This window comes from Salvia splendens, chromosome 14 (genome assembly GCF_004379255.2).
Source record: "Salvia splendens isolate huo1 chromosome 14, SspV2, whole genome shotgun sequence".
Lineage (NCBI taxonomy): Eukaryota > Viridiplantae > Streptophyta > Magnoliopsida > Lamiales > Lamiaceae > Salvia > Salvia splendens.
In genome coordinates, this window is record NC_056045.1 from 26,914,282 (window position 1) to 26,933,142 (window position 18,861).

Genomic DNA, 18,861 nt, shown 5'->3' on the forward strand with positions numbered 1-18,861 from the left:
TTCATTTATCTTACTATTAACATTCATTCTCATATTTTTATGCTAAAAAATTTGTTAATCCACTCCTCAATTTTTGTGAAAATGGGAATATGGGCCAGACCATATGCAATATGCCAAGCCCGATGTTAGGCCCAAATCTACGCAATTAAATTACTCTATATTTTAAATTTTAAATTTAAATTAATGTAGTAATATTTTGGACATCGTAACAGCAAAAATCCTCATCCTTCCGTTTCTCACGCGTGCACTCCTCTTCTCTTCATTTCCGGCCTCATTTGTCCTCCCTAAATCAACGCCAAAAATCCTCAATCAATCACTTTTGCTCATTCAATCGCCGTTATTCCTGATTGGTATGCTGTAATAGCGCTACTTACTTTCACGATTCATGCTTTACTTGGCTGAAACACCTCTAATTGTTGAACTTCTGCTGTGGATGATTGTGTTTTGGTTCAATTTTCGATGCGTGTGTATTAATTTCTGATAGATTTACAGCTGGTGAACTTTTCCGATCGAGCAGAAGATGTCGACCGCGCCTCCAGGGGGATCGTCAACTAGGAGAAGCGTGACGTTGACCAGGAAGAAATCTGCTGCTGATAACGGCGGCGGCGGCGATGGAGTGGTTGGAATTCCTCCCTCGAACCACCGCAAATCCATATCCGTCTCCCGTTCCATGTACGCTATCATATCCTATAAGCTTCAATTGGAAAATGTTTTCATTCCGTTATCGTGTGAATGAATTTCTCAATCTAGATAACTTTTCATTAAGTTCTTTAGCAGATTCCTTTAGTGTGGTGGATGGCATTAAATGGAATATTTTCCTGCTTGTTTTTCCATTTATTTTTGCTGTAGAACTGTCATAAAACGATTCTAAACTACTAGTAAATGCCAATGAGTAAAGAACAAGCGATTGGTTGATTGGCTCATAATTGCTGAAAGTAAAAAGTGTCTACGTTTAGTCAAAACATTTTTCGCTCTTTATCCGCACGATCAGGGTGAATTTATTCTAAAAACTGGATACAGTTACTACAGTTTTTATTAGCTTGATTTTGCTGTATGTATATTTTTTAATTAATAAAATTGTTTAATTTCAGCTTCAACAGTAACTGCAGAAAATCCAAATGCTCTTGCAACTATCCTTGCCTTCTTGTTAGCAATCCTCAATACTCCCATAAATGTTGGCCTGATTCTTGGTCGAAGCAAAAATCTCTGTTATTAGAGGATAGTTGTGCTAATGAAGTTGAAAACTCTAGTGAAGTGCTAGGAAGAAAGTAAGAACTATTAGAATAATTTGTCAAAGGATAATGATTGGTGTCTAAACTTAAGTACAAGGAAGTAAAATAAATTTAAGTAACAAGTAGATCTATGACTTTTCCACTTGAAAATTGAAACTAAAGGTATCTTATGTCGTCAAGCACCAAGCTTCACTGCTACTCCCTCTATCTACCAAGACTGTGCAACATGGGGGATGGCATGCTTTTAATAAAATGATAGGTAGACTGTGTACTTAAAAGAATTTAGAGCTTCCACTTGAAGTGAGGATGTATTACACAAAGACTGACTGGGGTTTGATGTTAAAAGTAAGCATATACATACTCTAACCAAATAATGTAATAGTGTTGGGTAGTTACTAGTATTAATTATGCTTTACTGATACAATCATTCAAATGAGCAAAGTTCAGAATCTTCAGAGCTTGAAAAACCAAAGCTGTTACATTTTTGTCTTGCTTTCGTGTTTCATTTTGTTTCTTAGTGGTGAGAATTATGTTCAAACACATGGCTGAGCATTGTAAGTTGAAGGCTAACTTGTTAAATCTTTTGTTGAGAAAGTTAACTTATTTATTCTAAGTAAGAAGTGGGAGGAGTGCACGTTTATGTACACATTATCATAGGTATGCTCTTCATCTTTATGATCGTATTTTGGCTTATAAATTGATTTGTTGTGCCATGGCGGAAGACACATCAAACATAAATGCATGCAACTAATTCCTTTTGACAAAATGTATTTCCATGATATTTGAGAATTATTATTCTTCAAATTTGCATCAGAGGACTGACAGGGGAACGGACGGTCAAGCGATTGAGGTTATCAAAAGCCTTGACAGTACCAGAAACTACCACTATAATTGAAGCTTGTCGCCGGATGGCTGCCCGTAGGGTTGATGCTTTACTGCTAACCGATTCAAATGCATTATTGTGTGGAATCCTGACAGATAAGGTACTTGTTGGAGGGACATGCATGTAACTGGGAGCTAGTTTTAGTCTTTTGACAAGTCCCCATGTTGCTTGTTCTCATTTCTTTTCTTGGAAGTAATGACATTTTTCTTCTTTGCACTGAAGGATATAGCTATGAAAGTCATTGCTCATGATCTAAATCTTGAGGAAACTCCTGTGTCTAAGGTCATGACTAGGAACCCAGTATTTGTGCTTTCTGATAATCTTGCTGTCGAAGCGTTGCAAAAAATGGTTCAAGGTCTCTTTTATCTAAAACTTCATGCCTCAATGATGAATCTTGTTTTAGAATCTAAATTGGCTTGGCTTATTTTCCACAGGAAAGTTTAGACATTTACCAGTTGTTGAAAAAGGAGAGGTGATTGCTTTACTTGACATAGCAAAATGTTTGTATGATGCTATTGCTCGTTTGGAGAGGGCAGCTGAGAAGGGAAAAGCGATTGCAGCTGCTGTTGAAGGCGTGGAGAGACATTGGGGGACCACAGTTTCTGGTTGGTGCATGCATCCATTAAATGTTCTCTCCTTTTTCTTGCAGATTTTACTTTTGCATTTCTTGTCCTTGTTTTTCTTTTCCAGTGGCCTTAGATTATCTTTCATGTTATAATTACAAGTGTCTAGCCATTTCGTATGTTATTAAGAATCATGATCATTCACTGGCAATGCTACTGTTTTAATTTTAACATGTTAATATGTAGGCCCGAACACATTCATTGAGACACTTCGAGAGCGAATGTTTACACCCTCTGTGTCCACTATAATTCCTGACAACTCAAAGTAGGTAATATCTTCACTTTGCTATTATCTATATCCATAGCCTGCATCTTATGACTATAGCAAGATATTAGAAGCGTAATGCAACTAATCTTGTGGTTTGTTAGGATTGTTACAGTAGATCCAAGTGACACTGTGCTAGAGGCTGCAAAGAAGATGTTTGAAGTTCAAGCAAGCTCTGCCATTGTAATTGTAGAAAACAAACCACGAGGAATACTTACGTGAGCTTTCCCTTCTTTATGAAAATGCCAATTTGAATGACAAGTTCTGTGTGCACAATCTGTGAAATTTTGTGTCTTAACTGAGCACTCACTTGTATGCAATACTTATATTAGTTCAAAAGACATGCTGATGAGGGTCATAGCTCAAGATCTTTCTCCAGGATCTACTTTAGTGGAGAAGGTAAACTTTACCCTTCTCTCTCCTTTTCTTTGGTTATTGCTCCCATATCCATCGCTCTAGCTGTTCAATCTCTGGAGTTGTTTTGCTGGAATTTTTTTCTGGAATAAGGACAATTCATAATAGACTTTTGCAGTATATTTTGTCAAGTTTCAGTTTTCTGATTGAACTTTTCTTGGTAAATTGGAAGGTATGCTAATATCGCTCATTTTTTCATATCACTAAAACAATTCTCCAGGTGATGACACCAAATCCAGAGTGTGCTACTGTAGATACTCCTATTGTTGATGCACTTCATACCATGCATGATGGGAAATTTTTGCACCTTCCAGTTGTTGATAAAGGTATACCAACATAATATGTCATAGGAAGAATTTTGAGGATTATAATTCCAGGTCTAATATTTAACGCAATGATACAGAAGGAGTGGCAGTAGCTGTTCTCGATGTTCTTCATATAACTCATGCTGCAATAGCCACAGTAAGTCAATCTGAACCTTCCTTTCAATGGATGAGGTAATTAGAGATCAAATGATTTGAACTAAGAAATGTGCTAACCTATTGAAGCCATGTCTATAAGATACGACATAAACTACCTTATATTTTCAACTAAAACTGTAATTGCTTTAATTGTCAATGTTTCACTTTCATTTGTTTTGCAATTTCATTATTAATTTTAATACATTTTCTTGCAGTTTAGAAGAAGAATGTGACTATATCAATCTAAACATTTTATTTCATTTTTTGGGGTTATCAATGAAAATTATCGTCAACTTTACTGTTGCATGAGCTATGTTCTTATGGATTGGATGAAGACAGGATGATTGTCTCAGGCATATATTTCATCACTTGAATTAAGACTATTAACACTCCCATTTTTTTATTTTGAGATCTTCAACGTGCTGCTTTTACTCATGCTAAAGGGCAGTCCTGATTATTTTGACACTTTAGAGTTTATACTGTTGCATTATGTACTACTTTCTGAAGATTTTATCCTCTGATTGGGTTTTTTTACCAGGTTGGAAGTACTGCAGCAGTCAATGGAGAGGCCACAAACACCATGCTGCAAAAGTTCTGGGATTCTGCAATGGAACTAAATCCAGATGATGATGATGAGACCCGGAGGTTGTGTGCTTTACTGCTGATTTTTAATTCTTGATTGTTTACAGTTCCTTACAATCTCGATTTGATATTTCAGTGAGAATTCCTTGAAATTTCCTTCTGATGCGGGAGATGGCGGACGATCTATTGCTTATTCTACTTCCACCCCCAACTCGTTTGCTTTCAAAATTCAAGATGGAAAAGGAAGGATGCATAGATTCTTATGTGGTATTTTTCAATTGTTATCTTTTAGTGTGAAAAATAGTCTTGTTATCCCAGTATACGTTTAGCCTTTTAGGTTTATCATTATTACCTCTTCAAGTTTTATGCCACAGAAGAATACACCACAATTACTATATCTACATATCATTTCACTCGCTTTTATGCATGGAGATCTTATGTGTTGAAAATTGTGTCTTGTACTTTTATCATCTCTATTACATACTGCACAGATACTTTTTTGCATCACTTTGTGTCGCTATTTTGTGTTTAGGTACACAGAGTTTGACCGACCTTATAGCAGCCATCCTTCAGAGATTAGGAGATGAAATTGACCGTGACAACCTTCCTCATATTCTGGTAGGATGTGCTCTTTACTCTGCTCAGCTGCTTTATTTTCTATATATTTTGAAGTCTTACGCTTTTGGATTGCTATCATTCCCTAGTATGAAGATGAAGACAAGGACAAGGTTGTGCTTGCATCTGATAATGATCTTCAAGCAGCTGTAGATCATGCCAGACTAGCTGGTTGGAAGGTCAGTTTTTTACACTCGAAAGTAACTTTTGCTGTCTGTTTCTGGCGAAGAATTTGCATCCATTTGCGAAGTTATCTTTTAAATTCACCTAGCAACATGAACAGGGATTGAAATTGCATTTAGAGTATACCAGTGCAGCACGTCCTCGGATGGGATCCAAGTCAAAAGGTATGGAATATGCTCAAGCAGATGCTTGGGCTTCGGCATACAGCTCTGTGGCAGCTGGGGCTGCCTTAGTTGCTGGTTTAGGCGTTTTAGCATTCTTGAGGCGACCTGCAAATTGATTCGATATACACGTTGCTCGGAGAGGTTGAAGAGGAAAGAAACCAGAGTGTGGTTGTGGTATCTTTTGGTTGCCATTTGTGAGTATACCTTAACATAACAAGAGAGAGTGGATTGTGTCTTGCAAAATTACAATAAGCAGAGGTGATTATGACGAAAAAATTGGTATGTATTTTCATTGAAAAATTGGATTTGTATATGCTGTAAGTGGAACTGCATACATACAGTATCCAACTTTCTATTTGTCTCACTTTAATCATTTTGGATTGTAAAAAATAATGGAATTCCATTTGTTTTAACACCATATTTGTATTCAGACTTCTTTTATTTCGTTAATTTTGGTCTTGAAGACCATAAATTTTGGGCGAATTTTTGGTATTTTACAAGAACTTTGAAAGTGGTCTTAAAAATAATACCCTCTTAAACAGTGCAAATTTTCCAATCCGAAACAAAGAGAAATGTTTTGGTAGATTTAATCTTGCGTGCTTAGCTGTGAAATCTATGTAGTTTAGTCTGAATATTACATGTAACGACGTTATTTTGACGAATGATCTGATAAAATATGCCCTTAGATTTTTAGAGTTTAAAGAATAATCTGTGTATTGTTAAGACCACTTTCAAAATTTGTACTCCTTCCGTCCGCGAATAGGAGTTCCGTTTTTCCATTTTAGTCCGTCTGCGAATAGGAGTTCCGATTCACTTTTACCATAAATGATAATAGGATCCCACCTTCATCTAACTCGTTCCACTCACATTTCATTTAAAACTAATATATACACGTGAGACCCTTATTTCGCTAACTTTTTTCCAACCACTTTTCTTAACATTTATTAAAACTCGTGCCGCCAAGGAATGAAACTCCTAATGGCGGATGAATGGAGTAAAATATATTAGAATTTGTTCAAAATTTATAGTTTTAAGACCAATAACCTTGTAATTTCTCATATGAGAAATGAGTGGTTAAGCAGATTGCTTTCGATGTTTGTTGAAAATTTGCCCACAATGTAAGCATAATTTGGGGTAACATAAATAATAGCAAAAAATTAATACATTGAATGCTTCACCTCAATTAGTATAAGGATGTGACATTTTCATTAAAAGAATATTGTCATGAGTTAAATCAAATATTTACTACTACTAATTTATGTGTGACATGTTTCATTAAATGTGAGGGTCATCGCACCGACCGATCCTCTAAGAGCATCCACTACGCGTCCCGCGCGGCTCGCGTTCCGTCCCGGAGGGACTGTTCCGCCGCGGGACGCGTTGCAACGTTCGTCCCGTCCCGTAGCCCGTCCCGTAGCCCGTCCCGTAGCCCGTATCCACGAGACAAGGGACGCGCCAGCCCGTCACGCACCCGGGCGACGTGGCACGCCCCCGATGCATATAATTAAAATATGTAAATATGAAAATACTCCGAAAACGCCCGATCGCCGGCCTCACCCAGCCCAACCGCCTGTTTGCCTACTCCGCCACCTCCCACGGCTCCACCAGCCACGTCAAGCGCCAGCTCGCCACCGGCTACCCGCAGCAGACGATTTTCGAGTCTCTCCGCGAAGACGGCTTGGATTTTGGAGTTTATTTCCAGAACATTCCAACCACATTGTTTTATAGAAATCTAAGGAAATTGAAGTATGCGTCAGAAGTTTCATGACTATGATTTTAGGTTTAAAAAGGATGCTAGGGCTGGGAAATTGCCCAATTTGTGCGTGATTGAGCCGAGGCACTTCGACATTTTAGGGTTCCCGGCCAACGACGATCACCCCTCTCATGACGTTGCCAATGGGCAGAAGCTCGTGAAGGAGATCTACGAGACACTGAGGGGAAGCCCTCAGTGGAATCAGACTCTTTTCGTCATCACCTAAGATGAGCATGGAGGTTTCTATGATCATGTCCAGACGCCATTCGTCAATATCCCCAATCCTGATGGGAACACCGGGCCGGCCCCCTATTTCTTCAAGTTTGATAGGCTTGGTGTTCGTGTGCCTACTATCATGGTGTCTCCTTGGATCAACAAAGGGACTGGTATATATTCATGCTCTTAACAATTGCTACATTAGTATATATTGATACTACTTGCTGTCAATTTGCAGGGATACTGTTTTTTATGATGAATGTATTTCACATTCTTGGATATTTTGACTTGGAACACTCATTCTCTTGAAGATGGATATCGAGAGGGGTAGCGGCGATTGAAACCATTGTAGTTTAGAGTTTGTAGAGAATAGTATATAAGTTCTCTTATTTCTTGTATATTGAAAGTGTACAATTTCTCCTTCTTTTATAGGTGAAGGGAAGAACTATCTAAGGCAAGAGATCAATCTATTCTAGGAGCCTATTACAAGGTATTAATTACAAATCAATTACCAATCTTCTCATCAATTATGGATCCTTTCCTTGTATAGTTTGACACTCCCCCTCAAGTTGAGCAACGGTGTCTCCGATGTTCAACTTGCCTAAGACTTCGTGGAATACCTTATGATGTATTGCTTTAGTGAGGATATCTGCAAGCTGATCTTCAGACTTTACAAAAGGAAATTCGATGACTCCGACTTCGAGATTTTCTTTGATGAAGTGTCGATCTACTTCCACATGTTTAGTCCTATCGTGTTGCACTAGGTTTTCGGAGATGCTGATTGCTGCCTTATTGTCACAAAACAATTGACTTTTCCGTGTTGGAGGAAAGCCCATCTCGGTCAACAGTCTTCGTAGCCACATGATCTTCGTTAGACCACTTTTGATTCCTCGGAATTCTGCTTCAGCACTCGACAATGCTACCACCTTTTGCTTCTTACTCCTCCAAGTGACTAGGTTGCCTCCTACAAAGGTAAAGTACCCCCTGTCGACCTTCTATCAATTGGGTTGTTTGCCCAGTCAGCATCCGTGTATCCATCAACTTCTAGGTTTTCCTTTTTCTCTAGGAACACACCATACCCTGTAGTTCCCTTTAGATACCTTACTATCCTCAACGCAGTTTCCATATGACCTTCTTGAGGCTTATGCATGAATTGACTTACGACACCGACTGCATAGGTAATGTCAGGCCTTGTATGTGATAGATAGATCAATTTTCCCACTAGTCTCTGGTATTTCCCACGGTCAGCTAACTTCGCTCTTTCTTTGATTTTCAATCCATGGTTTGGAATCATTGGGCTTTCTACAGGTTTGCATTCCAATAGCCCGGTTTCTACCAGCAGATCTAGTACATATTTCTTCTGCTTAGAAAGATCCCACGTTGTGATCTCAGTAGCTCAATCCCCAAGAAGTACTTTAGGGCTCCGAGGTTCTTCATTTCAAATTCCTTGCACAAATTCTCCTTTAAATTCTGGATTTCTTCTTTGTCATCTCCAGTAATGATCATGTCATCCACATAGATGATTAGGCATGTCATCTTATCCCCCTTCTCTTTAGAAATAGCGTAAGATCAGATTGGCTTTGTGTGAAACCATGTTTGACCATTGCTTGGCATAATCTTCCGAACCATATCCTCGGGGACTGCTTGAGCCCGTATAGTGTCTTCCTTAGCCTGCATACTTCTCCTACCCCAAACTCCTCTGAACAACCCGGAGGAACTTCCATGTTCACTTCCTTGTCCTTCTCGAGTTCTCCATGTAAGAACACGTTGGTTACATCAAACTGGTGCAAAGGCCAGTCCTTACAGCAGCTACAGACAATAATGTTCTCACCGTATTTAGTTTGGCCACCGGAGAAAAGGTCTCTTCATAGTCCACTCCATATACTTGAGTGTATCCCTTGGCTACCAATCGCGCTTTATATCTCTCGATTGAACTATCAGCTCGTCTCTTGATAGTAAAGACCCATCTGCATCCAACTAGTTTCTTCCCTTTCGGTAAAGTGCACTTTTCCCACGTGTCATTCTTCTTTAAGGCATCTATCTCCTTTTTCATTGCATCCTCGAACGATTGTGGAATTTCTTCTTCCCCATAAAGGGCAGCCTCAAATGCCCTTGCCATCTCTGTGAGTTGTCCTTGAACAGTATTTGCCAATGAATATCTTGATTTTCTTCCCGTCCAATCTGAGGAGTATCTTCGTGGAGAGACGCCTCTAGTACTTCTTTTGGGCAACTCATACTGCCCAGTATCTTCATCTACGCCCATTGGTTCTACTTCATCTTCCCTGTCATTATTAGTGTTGTCTATAACATGCAAAGGTACAATGCTATTTTCAGAACTGTTTACCTCGGGATTCGAGATCGGGGTTGATGGTTCGGCCATGTCACTTAATTCCATGTTCTGTATGTTGGAGTTCGGCTGCCCGGTGGTGCCGCTAACTGTCTCGGGTGGACCGACATCTGTAACAGGCGATGACTGTGGAGGCCGGTTACTCTCCCCCTGGGGCTCAGTTATGGATATAGGTATGGTCGGTCTACGTATAGGAGGCTGGCAATCTAGAGAGTCGTCGTTGTCCTTATTCTCCCCCTGACTCCTAGGTTGGTAGTAGAAGTATTCATCTTGCACAAAGCCACAATTCATTGTGGTATATAGTGTTCGAGAAGTTGGATCATAACAGCGATACCCTTTTTGAGATCTCCCGTATCTTAGAAAAACACATTTGATTGCTCTCGGGGCGAATTTAGTTCTTTCTAGCTTAGGAATGTGGACAAAGACAATACACCCAAACACTCTTGGTTCAAGGCTAAGGGAGGATGGGATGGAATGGTTTTGGGAGAAAATATCAAGAGGTGTTTTGAAGTTTAGAATATATGTCGGGAGACGGTTAATGAGGTAGACGGAAGTGGCTATAGCTTCCGGCCAGAAGGATTTGGGTATGTTTTAGTCAATAAGGAAGGCTCGGGTCATTTCCAGGATATATCTATTTTTTCTCTCGGCTACCCCATTTTATTCCGAAGTGTGAGGGCAGGTAGTTTGGTGAACTAATCCCTTTTCGGCACAAAAAAATTACATTTTGGAATTAACAAATTCTCCCCAGTTATCGGATCTAAGGATTTGGATAGACTGTTTGTATTGAGTTTGTACAAGAGTATAAAATTGAGTAAATTTTTCAAAAACTTCAGATTTTGCTTTTAAAAAATAGACCCATGTCATTCGTGTAAAATCATCTACAAACAACAAAAAATAGCGAAACCCTTGTCCCCTAGTAACCGGTGCAGGACTCCACACATCAGAATGAATTAAGGCAAAATGAGTCTTTTCACGAGTATTATTCGAATGATGAATGTCTATGGCTTTTGGCCAAAAACAGGTTTCACAATTCCAGGCAAGAGTGGAATTAACTAATTTCGGAAAAAGTAAACGAAGATATCCTATAGAAGGGTGTCCAAACTGGCGGTGCCAAAGCCATGTCTGTTTGTCAGTCAGTCCGTGAGACAACAATGCAGAACTCTGTTGGGCTGCCTTATCCACGTAGTACAGTCCGTGTCGTTCAGTGCTACGCCCAACTATCTCCCCCGTCTGGGTATCCTGTAACAAGCAGAAATGAGGTTGCATTAGTAACTTGCAGTGAAGTTCTTTAATTGTATGACTCACAGATAGAAGTTTATGGGATAGAGACGGAACATATAAGCAATTTGAGAGGCGCAAGGTAGGGGAAATATGGATAGTGCCCGCCCCCTTAACTGGTGCTAATTCCCACTAGCTGTTTGGACAAATTTTTTCTGAGATTTTGAGATTTCTAAAAAGTCATTTGCATCATATGACATGGTATCTGTGGCTCCACAATAAAAAAATCCAATGGCTAGTTTTTTCTCCTTTAGTTGAGATCGACGAGTTTGCGAGTGCCTCAAAAGTATTATGGCATGGAATACTAGGGTGGATTTTCAAAGTTTCAAAAGTTGGGTCACCAGAATTATAATTTCCAGATTTTTGGGGTAATTTTAAGAGATTATTAAGTCTTGGGGGCTCAAAATCTAATTTGTTTAAAGATCCCGGGTCAAACAATAAAGTTTGGAAATTTCTGGGGAAGGGGGGGGATATGGAAATATGTTTGGAATGCGGTAAAATGTGAGAGTGAGTTTGTAATGAGGGATCTATTTGAGAAATAGACCCCTCTTTACCTTCAGCCCAAAACCTAGCCGCCATTTCCCCTCCTTCACGTCGCTCTGTGCCCTAGCCGCGACGGTGGCAATGGCTTGTTCCTCTGTTCCTCGGTTGCCCTCGGATTGTCGGCGTTTGGAGGATTGGTGTTGCCCGTTGGATAGTCGGCGTGGGCGGCCCGTTCTCCTGTCGCCACCGCCACAAACGCCGTCGCCGCCCTTCCTCCTTCGCGATTTGCCCTAGCCTGTCGGTTCTTCTTCATCTCCTCCCACCAATCAGGATATCCGTGGAGGAGAAAGCAGGTATCTTTTGTATGTTTTTTTTTTCCTCCACAATGATGGCAAACTAATCGACTTTTATCTTCTTCTCCCCTCCGATTGTTTGAAAATCTCGACGGTGGTTGAGGCGGCGGCGGTTGGCTGTTGGCGACTCTGCTCCGATCCAAGGTTATCAAGCCGGCTCCAATTCCGGAGCTTGGTTCTTTTGACTTGACGAGCCCTGCATTGACGGTTTCATGCCTCACCATTGCGTACACCTGTCTCAGGTTCGGCAGTGGATCCTTGTTGATAATCTCATTCTTTATCCCTTCATATCCCTCGTCCAGTGCGGTAAGGAATTGGTACACTCTCATCCTCTGTATTGTTTGGTTATTCTTCTCGATTGATGGTGGGTGGTCGATTGTGCTTGGGTCACGAGCATCTATGGATATCCACAGATCTTGAAATTTGACCCACAAAGCTTCGACCCGCCTCATCGTCATACACTGTCTGTGTAGGCCATATAAATGGATTGGATCTCTGCCGCTTTCGTATGTAATTGCCAGGCCTTCCCAGAGGTCCTTGGCGGTTGCATATTGCGAGACCTCTGTTACGAGATCCGGTGCGATATTGTTGATAATCCAATTGAATGTGCAGTGATCCCTTTGCTGCCATTTTGGGTAGTTTGGATCGGTCAGTGGTGGGGGGCTTGAAACTCCGAGAATGTGGGATGTCAGCCCTTTACCACCGATTGCACGTTCCATCAGATTTGGCCATAAGGGGTAATTGTCCCCATTCAACTTGGTCTGGATGGTAATCTCACCGAGAGATTCAATCTGGGATGATGGTGTGTATGGTGGTTTGTTGCTGATCTTGAGAAACTTGGCGAATTGCGCCGCAAGATCGGTTGGGATGTTTATGGTGTTTGAGGATGTGTTGGTTGGGTTTGAACTTTCGGATCTGACATGTTTGATTGCTCACAGTTCAAGGTCGATGGGTCGGGAAAGGTATGGGACTGTGATGAACTTTCTCTGAGTCCACCACGTTAACAACCTGCTCTGATACCATCTTGAAGATGAATATCGAGAGGGGTAGCGACGATTGAAACCATTGTAGATTAGAGTTTGTAGAGAATAGTATATAAGTTCTCTTATTTCTTGTATATTGAAAGTGTACAATTTCTCCTTTTTTTATAGGTGAAGGGAAGAACTATCTAAGGAAAGAAATCAATCTATTCTAGGAGCCTATTACAAGGTATTAATTACAAATCAATTACCAATCTTCTCATCAATTATGGATCATTTCCTTGTATAGTTTGACACATTCATATATAGATGATTTGACCTTATATATAGTTGTGTTCACTTTGTAGGAATGATGTTCTTGATGATCATGTCTTTCACATTCTTGGATTAACATTCGCTCATTTGTTAGATGCTCTTGACCTTTAGAAGTTTATATAGTTGCTTTCACTTTGAAGGAATGAAAGTTTCATTCTTGATGAGGAATGTCTTTCACATTCTTGGAAATTTAGTCTTGGAGCATCATTCATATACAGATTTTTTGGCCTTTAGGAGTTTATCTTTCATATTTGAAGGAAAGTTCTTGATGATGAATGTGTTTCACATTGTTGGATATTGAGTCTTGGAACAGTCATTCATATGCTAGACGCTTTTGGCCTTTATGAGTTTATATAGTTACTTTCACTTTGCCAGAATGAAGTTCTTGATGTTCATGTGGCATTTTAGTCTTGGAACATTCATTCATAGTTGCTTTGGCATTTAGTAGTTTATATTTGCATATAATGATATTAATCTATAGTTGCTTTAAAAAATAGGGCTAATTTTAAGTTGTTATACCTCGAAAAACTTGATTGATTTTGTGAAATGTTCAGGATGAAAAAATCAAAAGATAAAGTTTAGGATCAAAATGATAAAATGAGCATATATGTTCAGGATCAATTTTGCCATATACTCAATATAAAATTATAACCTTTTCAATTCACAATTATCTCATACTGTCTTAGTCAAACTCAAAAATATTACTGACAATACCAATATGTCAGTGACAACAAAATGATACTACAACTGTTTTGGATAAATTACACCACTTTATGATATACTATAGATTAAAATGACAACAATTTATCCGAAACGATGTGATTTATGCTACACCAGTTTTGATTTATGTTATTGTCCAATACATAATTGTGAAAAATTAAAAAGTTATGATTTTTATCTTAGGGACGTACAAATAAAAAATACTATAACTTTAAATAGTAATTATTTCATTTTTGTATAGGTTATATTTTACTCAAAAAGTATAAACTTTTAAGGGTACCATTTTATTTCAAATTTGAGATATATAGGAGTATGGTTTTTTTCTTGTAAAGGAAGTTTTTACGGTCAATATAATAGTATTCGAGAATTCATAGTATTAATTACTATTGAAAAATGAAATTGTTTGTCTTCCTTTCACCACTTGTTTTGGTAAACGCTATTATGTAAATTTTGCGACTCTTGTTTAAAACCATAACGACTCCTCACAGAAACGGTTGAAATTAACCGAAAGAACAACCAGATTTCATGCTCCCTTTGTTTAATCATTTTCTGGGGAGTGAGTGAGCGAGAGATGATGATAATGGGTCACCCTCTCCATCACATTTCCCCTGCGTTTCCCAATTCAAAACCCACCCCTAAATTTTCCTGTAAATTTAGCGTCGATTGCATCAACAATATCGATAAATATTCTACTACTAAACCCCCAATTAGTTGGTCTACTAACCTAATCTCCGTTGCAATTGCTGTGGCCCTTGTTGCTCCACTCCCATCTTCTGCAATCCCATTTACCCCTTTCAATCCCAAATCTTCTTCAACAACCACTCCTTTTTCACAGGCACAGAATCTTCCCACTGGATTGGAAAACGGGTATACCTTTGCTCTCTCTGTCAAGATCTCAATCCGAATTTTATATTACGTGTTTTCCCCTTTTAGTGTGTTTTTAGCAGTTCAGAGTGTTAATTGAACATCTTGGAATTATTTTTTTTACTAATTTGATGCAAAATTGATGATGATGGTATAGTTAGGTTTCCCAAATTCATGTTACTGGTGATGAATGTTGGAATAAATATATACATGTATCAAATTAGTGGAATTTTGTGAATCTCATGATAAGAAAAAAATGTGGCATGTAATGTAATGAGTCTTGGATTGGATGCAGAAAAATTAGACCTTGTCCTGCAATAAATCCAGGGTGTATATCAAGTAATCCCAAGTCATCGAATTTTTCGTTTCCATGGAAAATAGAGGGCTACTCCTCGAGCGGTTCTGCCATTCAGGTCAGCCCCTACCCTTCCTTTGATATGTCCGATGTTGGTTAAACCAAACTAGGGATCTAACTGATGTGTGGTATCAGCAACTGCAAGATGCAATCCTAAAAACTCAGAAGAATGCCAAGATTCAGCTTGTCGAAGATACACCTTCCGGTAACTCACTACTCGATAAAATTTTAGCACAACCATGTTATAGAGCTGGTGATCTTGTGTATGCATTTTTGCGTGTTTCTGCGGTGTTGGTTGTATTAGTATGTGCATAAATTTCAACAAGGGGGAATGATGTTGATTGAGGGATTCTACTCCAACTAGAGTTAAGATGTTAGATTGTTACATGTAATGAATTGAAGTTTCTTTTGATGAAAATGTGGGAATAATGCAGGGATGTATCAGCAGGCTTAGGTGGACGGAGGATTTGGTCGTGACGTTATGGAGTTTCTGGTGAACAGAGACGTGGTTTCTTATAGAGCTATGGCGACCAAGGTAACGTACGTATACCCCTTCACCACAGCCTTGGGGGACTCGAAAGGGCAGGAAGAGAGACTGCAGCAGATCGTCAACGAATTAGGCTGGTATGCCCCAAGGTTTGATTTGATGGACTAGATGTATGTGTAGATAGTGTTGCAATCATGCTCCAAAATGTCTAGTGATGACATTTTCACAGGCAATATGGATTTGTAATCATAAACTGGAATTTTTGTATTGTTTGAAGAAAAACTCATTAATCAAATGTGCAGGAAAGTTAAAACATCATTGAATTTTGTGTAAACAGGGAGAGTATTCATGCAGATATGTGAACCTAAAGCTCAAACTTATATGTTAAGTTGAGCTCATTCCCCGTTCCAATTTTTTTTTTCTATAAATTACAATTTAGTTGATATGATGCTTTTGGTTTATAATGGATTGAACAGAGCAACACTAAATTATATGAATGCTGGCCTCGTCAATTGATCTCCTTCAGAAGCAAGGCACAGATTTGGTGGTAATGCTCTTTCAAGAGAGCAGCTGCTGGAACTGCTCTGCACGAGAACTCCAATCACATAGGGCTAACTGGTCTACCCGATGAATGCTCCTTTTAATTTAACAGCTGAAACTGACATGAACTTGTGGCAAAACAGTTGCATTAGTTAAAAAGGAAAACTGGTGTATTAATGATGTAAAAGAGAGAACATCAGTAAGGCTCTGCTACCAGATCTATCAGAAGCTCAGTGCTTTGTACTTGAATGTATAAAAAGCACACAAGTGAATTGTGGCTCTGCTGCTCAAACTTCTCAGGAATGAAAAAGTGTGTTTAGGTTAAGACATAGGCATGGGCATTGGATCCTTACTCCATAAAGTGTATGTGGTTTTGGTCTATCATGAGCTGAAAATTGCCTAGGGAATTTGGTTGAGAACTATCCAGAGGCATTGGTGGCTGACCGGGATCTCTAAGAACGAAGAAACCATTATGACAATTACAAATCATGATTTTTTTTCTGGCCTGAGAGCTTTGCAGGAAAGAGAAGATCCATATTTTGCTTCAAAGGTGACAAGATTCTAGATATGTCATCAATATACTATGCATTTTCTTTTTTCCATATACATGTTTATGTTTTTGTGCTTATGTACTTTCTGTTATGATCAGATATCGCAAATACAAAACCCAGAGGTAAGGCTTATTATGGATCTCATTAAGGAATTAACAATCTTGTTATATTATACCAGGACACCTTCAGATGCAATTGCACATTTTCTAAATTTACCAGTTGCAGAAGCAGTAGCATCGAGATCTCTGGTTCAAGTGTTCTTATGTCATTTACAATGTGATACAGGCTAGCTATGCTGCTTCTTTAAGCTGTTGCATTGTCTCTAGCCACACAGACAACTACGACACTAGCAGCCGCAAAATCTATTTTATGCACTGCATCTTGCGTTTGATTTTGAAATAGATATGCACTTGTTATGGTGTCAAATGAGTTGGGTTCCAGTGATGAATAAATCCTATTTGAAGTTTAACTAACTGTTTCACTTAGCAGATGACACTGAATCTGCAAGATAATAAATTCTAGCAATTTAATTGTGGAAAAGGCTAGTTTTTTCTCCTTGCTTCAGAAGAATGTTATAACAGGATCAAATACAGTGAATTCTGTATATAACATCATCATCATCATATATGACTTTTATTTTCCATTTTTCTTATATTGCTGCAGATAATCCATTCAACTCATTCTATCTCATCAATGCATATCCTTTGTATTCAGACTCATCACAGAGAGGAAACTTGCTCCACCGATGGAAGCTGACCTGGCGGATGCCAAGCTGCAGAATGACCAAAATGCCCTCTTCGCGGTCTTTGACAGCATGCCATGACAACATACGCGCATTCAAAAACTTCACCAAATATAGCCACAGTAAATGCAGTTTTCCTCTCTTGTTGGTTTCTCTAGAGTCTGATATTCTTGTGCCAACTGCCATGAATCAGTGTGATCTGTAAATGTAAAACTAAATGTAATTAACGCACACTCTCACTCACAGATTCTGCAGATGTGGAAATCATTAATGGAATTAGTAGTCATTTGCTTAATTGTACACTATTATAGAAATTGAGTCAACTCAACACTTATTTTTGAATAATCTCATCACTGTTTCTAGAGTATTCTAGGTGCTATACCAAGTGAAATAAACGGATGCGGCGATTTATATAAAATTACATACGAGCTTCCGAACTTACATGTTGAATATATCAAGCGACATATTTTTCTCCTCTTTTTTGAAAGAGGATCAATAATAATGTTGCGTGACATACTTTATCGCACTAAGTTTAACATCAATGAGCCTCATTCGGAAATTCAGAAAGTCAAGAATTCAGAACATAAAATTTCTTGTATTAAATGCAAATTTAAATTACAAACAGTGACCTGTGTTAACATTTTAACCAGGCTTAATTTTAACCATGGTTAGGGTTTTAACACAGACCTCAAAAACTCTCCCCCCCCCAAAAGGTGGGGTTTTACCACTTTAAATAGAGGAAATTCAGAGTTATTTCTAATGCACAATTTGTCAGCAAAATATATATTCCCTTTTTCCGATTTCTCCTTCAAAGCGTTTAGATTCTCCCATTTCAGTGTTCTTTAAATCTGAAATTCAGCATTGCTCAATGCATACTCTGTTGATCCGAGCACTCAAACACCTTTGAAAATCCATTTATTTAGCCCTCCTTCTTTCTTTTTAGCTTTATATATTATTTCAAAATTGTTTGTTTGGTCCTTTTCAGTGGAGAATTTCATCAAAAGGTTCATCGGAAAAATTTCTTCACGTGGAGAGGAGGTAATGCTGTGTATAACTTATCTATTTTTCAGCATTGATGGTTACTTGATTATAATCTATACACAAGGATCATTCTTTTTGAGTTCACGATAAATTGCATGTTGCTTATGATTTTGTGAAATTGGGGTTTTGTTTGAATCAATGGTTGGTGAGCTTGCATGTTTAGATCAGGGCTGACGATTTGTGAGTTGATTGTAGTGATGTCCAATTCTGAATTGTGTGTGTGGAGGTTTATGTGATTATTTCTGTGTATTTTCTGCATCTTATTCATAGCTAATATGCATAAACCTTTTGTGCTTTATAATTTGAAGTGTGTTTAACTGGAGGGGGTCCACTTTTTGGTTTTGGTAATGAGGTGAACAGATTCTAATGTATGAAGAGTATGAAATAGTTTTTGTCCTCTCACTGCTTGTTGTG

The 18,861-nt window shown here is 38.7% G+C and overlaps 1 protein-coding gene and 1 pseudogene across 2 annotated transcripts; both read left to right on the forward strand.

The window, feature by feature from the left end:
* Positions 1–192: 192 nt before the first annotated feature.
* LOC121765458 (CBS domain-containing protein CBSCBSPB5-like) lies at positions 193–5,835 on the forward strand. Of its 2 annotated transcripts, XM_042161627.1 has the most exons (15): positions 193–350; positions 493–672; positions 2,047–2,215; positions 2,338–2,470; positions 2,550–2,720; positions 2,925–3,003; positions 3,108–3,221; positions 3,336–3,402; positions 3,638–3,743; positions 3,821–3,879; positions 4,417–4,523; positions 4,597–4,727; positions 4,993–5,078; positions 5,165–5,254; positions 5,359–5,835. In XM_042161627.1, exons 2-15 carry the CDS (start codon positions 521–523, stop codon positions 5,536–5,538), a joined length of 1,644 nt encoding a protein of 547 aa, XP_042017561.1. In that variant the 5' UTR covers positions 193–350; positions 493–520; the 3' UTR covers positions 5,539–5,835. The 2 variants fall into 2 exon arrangements, with proteins under 2 accessions (XP_042017561.1, XP_042017562.1); XM_042161628.1 differs by lacking the exons at positions 193–350; positions 493–672 and adding an exon at positions 683–1,889.
* A 963-nt stretch (positions 5,836–6,798) lies between these two features.
* On the forward strand, positions 6,799–17,701 carry LOC121763307 (annotated as a pseudogene).
* The last annotated feature ends 1,160 nt before the right edge of the window (positions 17,702–18,861 follow it).

Coding starts and splice junctions, on each gene's coding strand:
- LOC121765458 (XM_042161627.1), top strand. CDS start 521: ATGTCGACCGCGCCTCCAGGGGGATCGTCAACTAGGAGAAGCGTGACG. Junction 673..2,046: donor ATATCCGTCTCCCGTTCCAT/GTACGCTATCAT, acceptor AATTTGCATCAG/AGGACTGACAGGGGAACGGA. Junction 2,721..2,924: donor TTGGGGGACCACAGTTTCTG/GTTGGTGCATGC, acceptor GTTAATATGTAG/GCCCGAACACATTCATTGAG.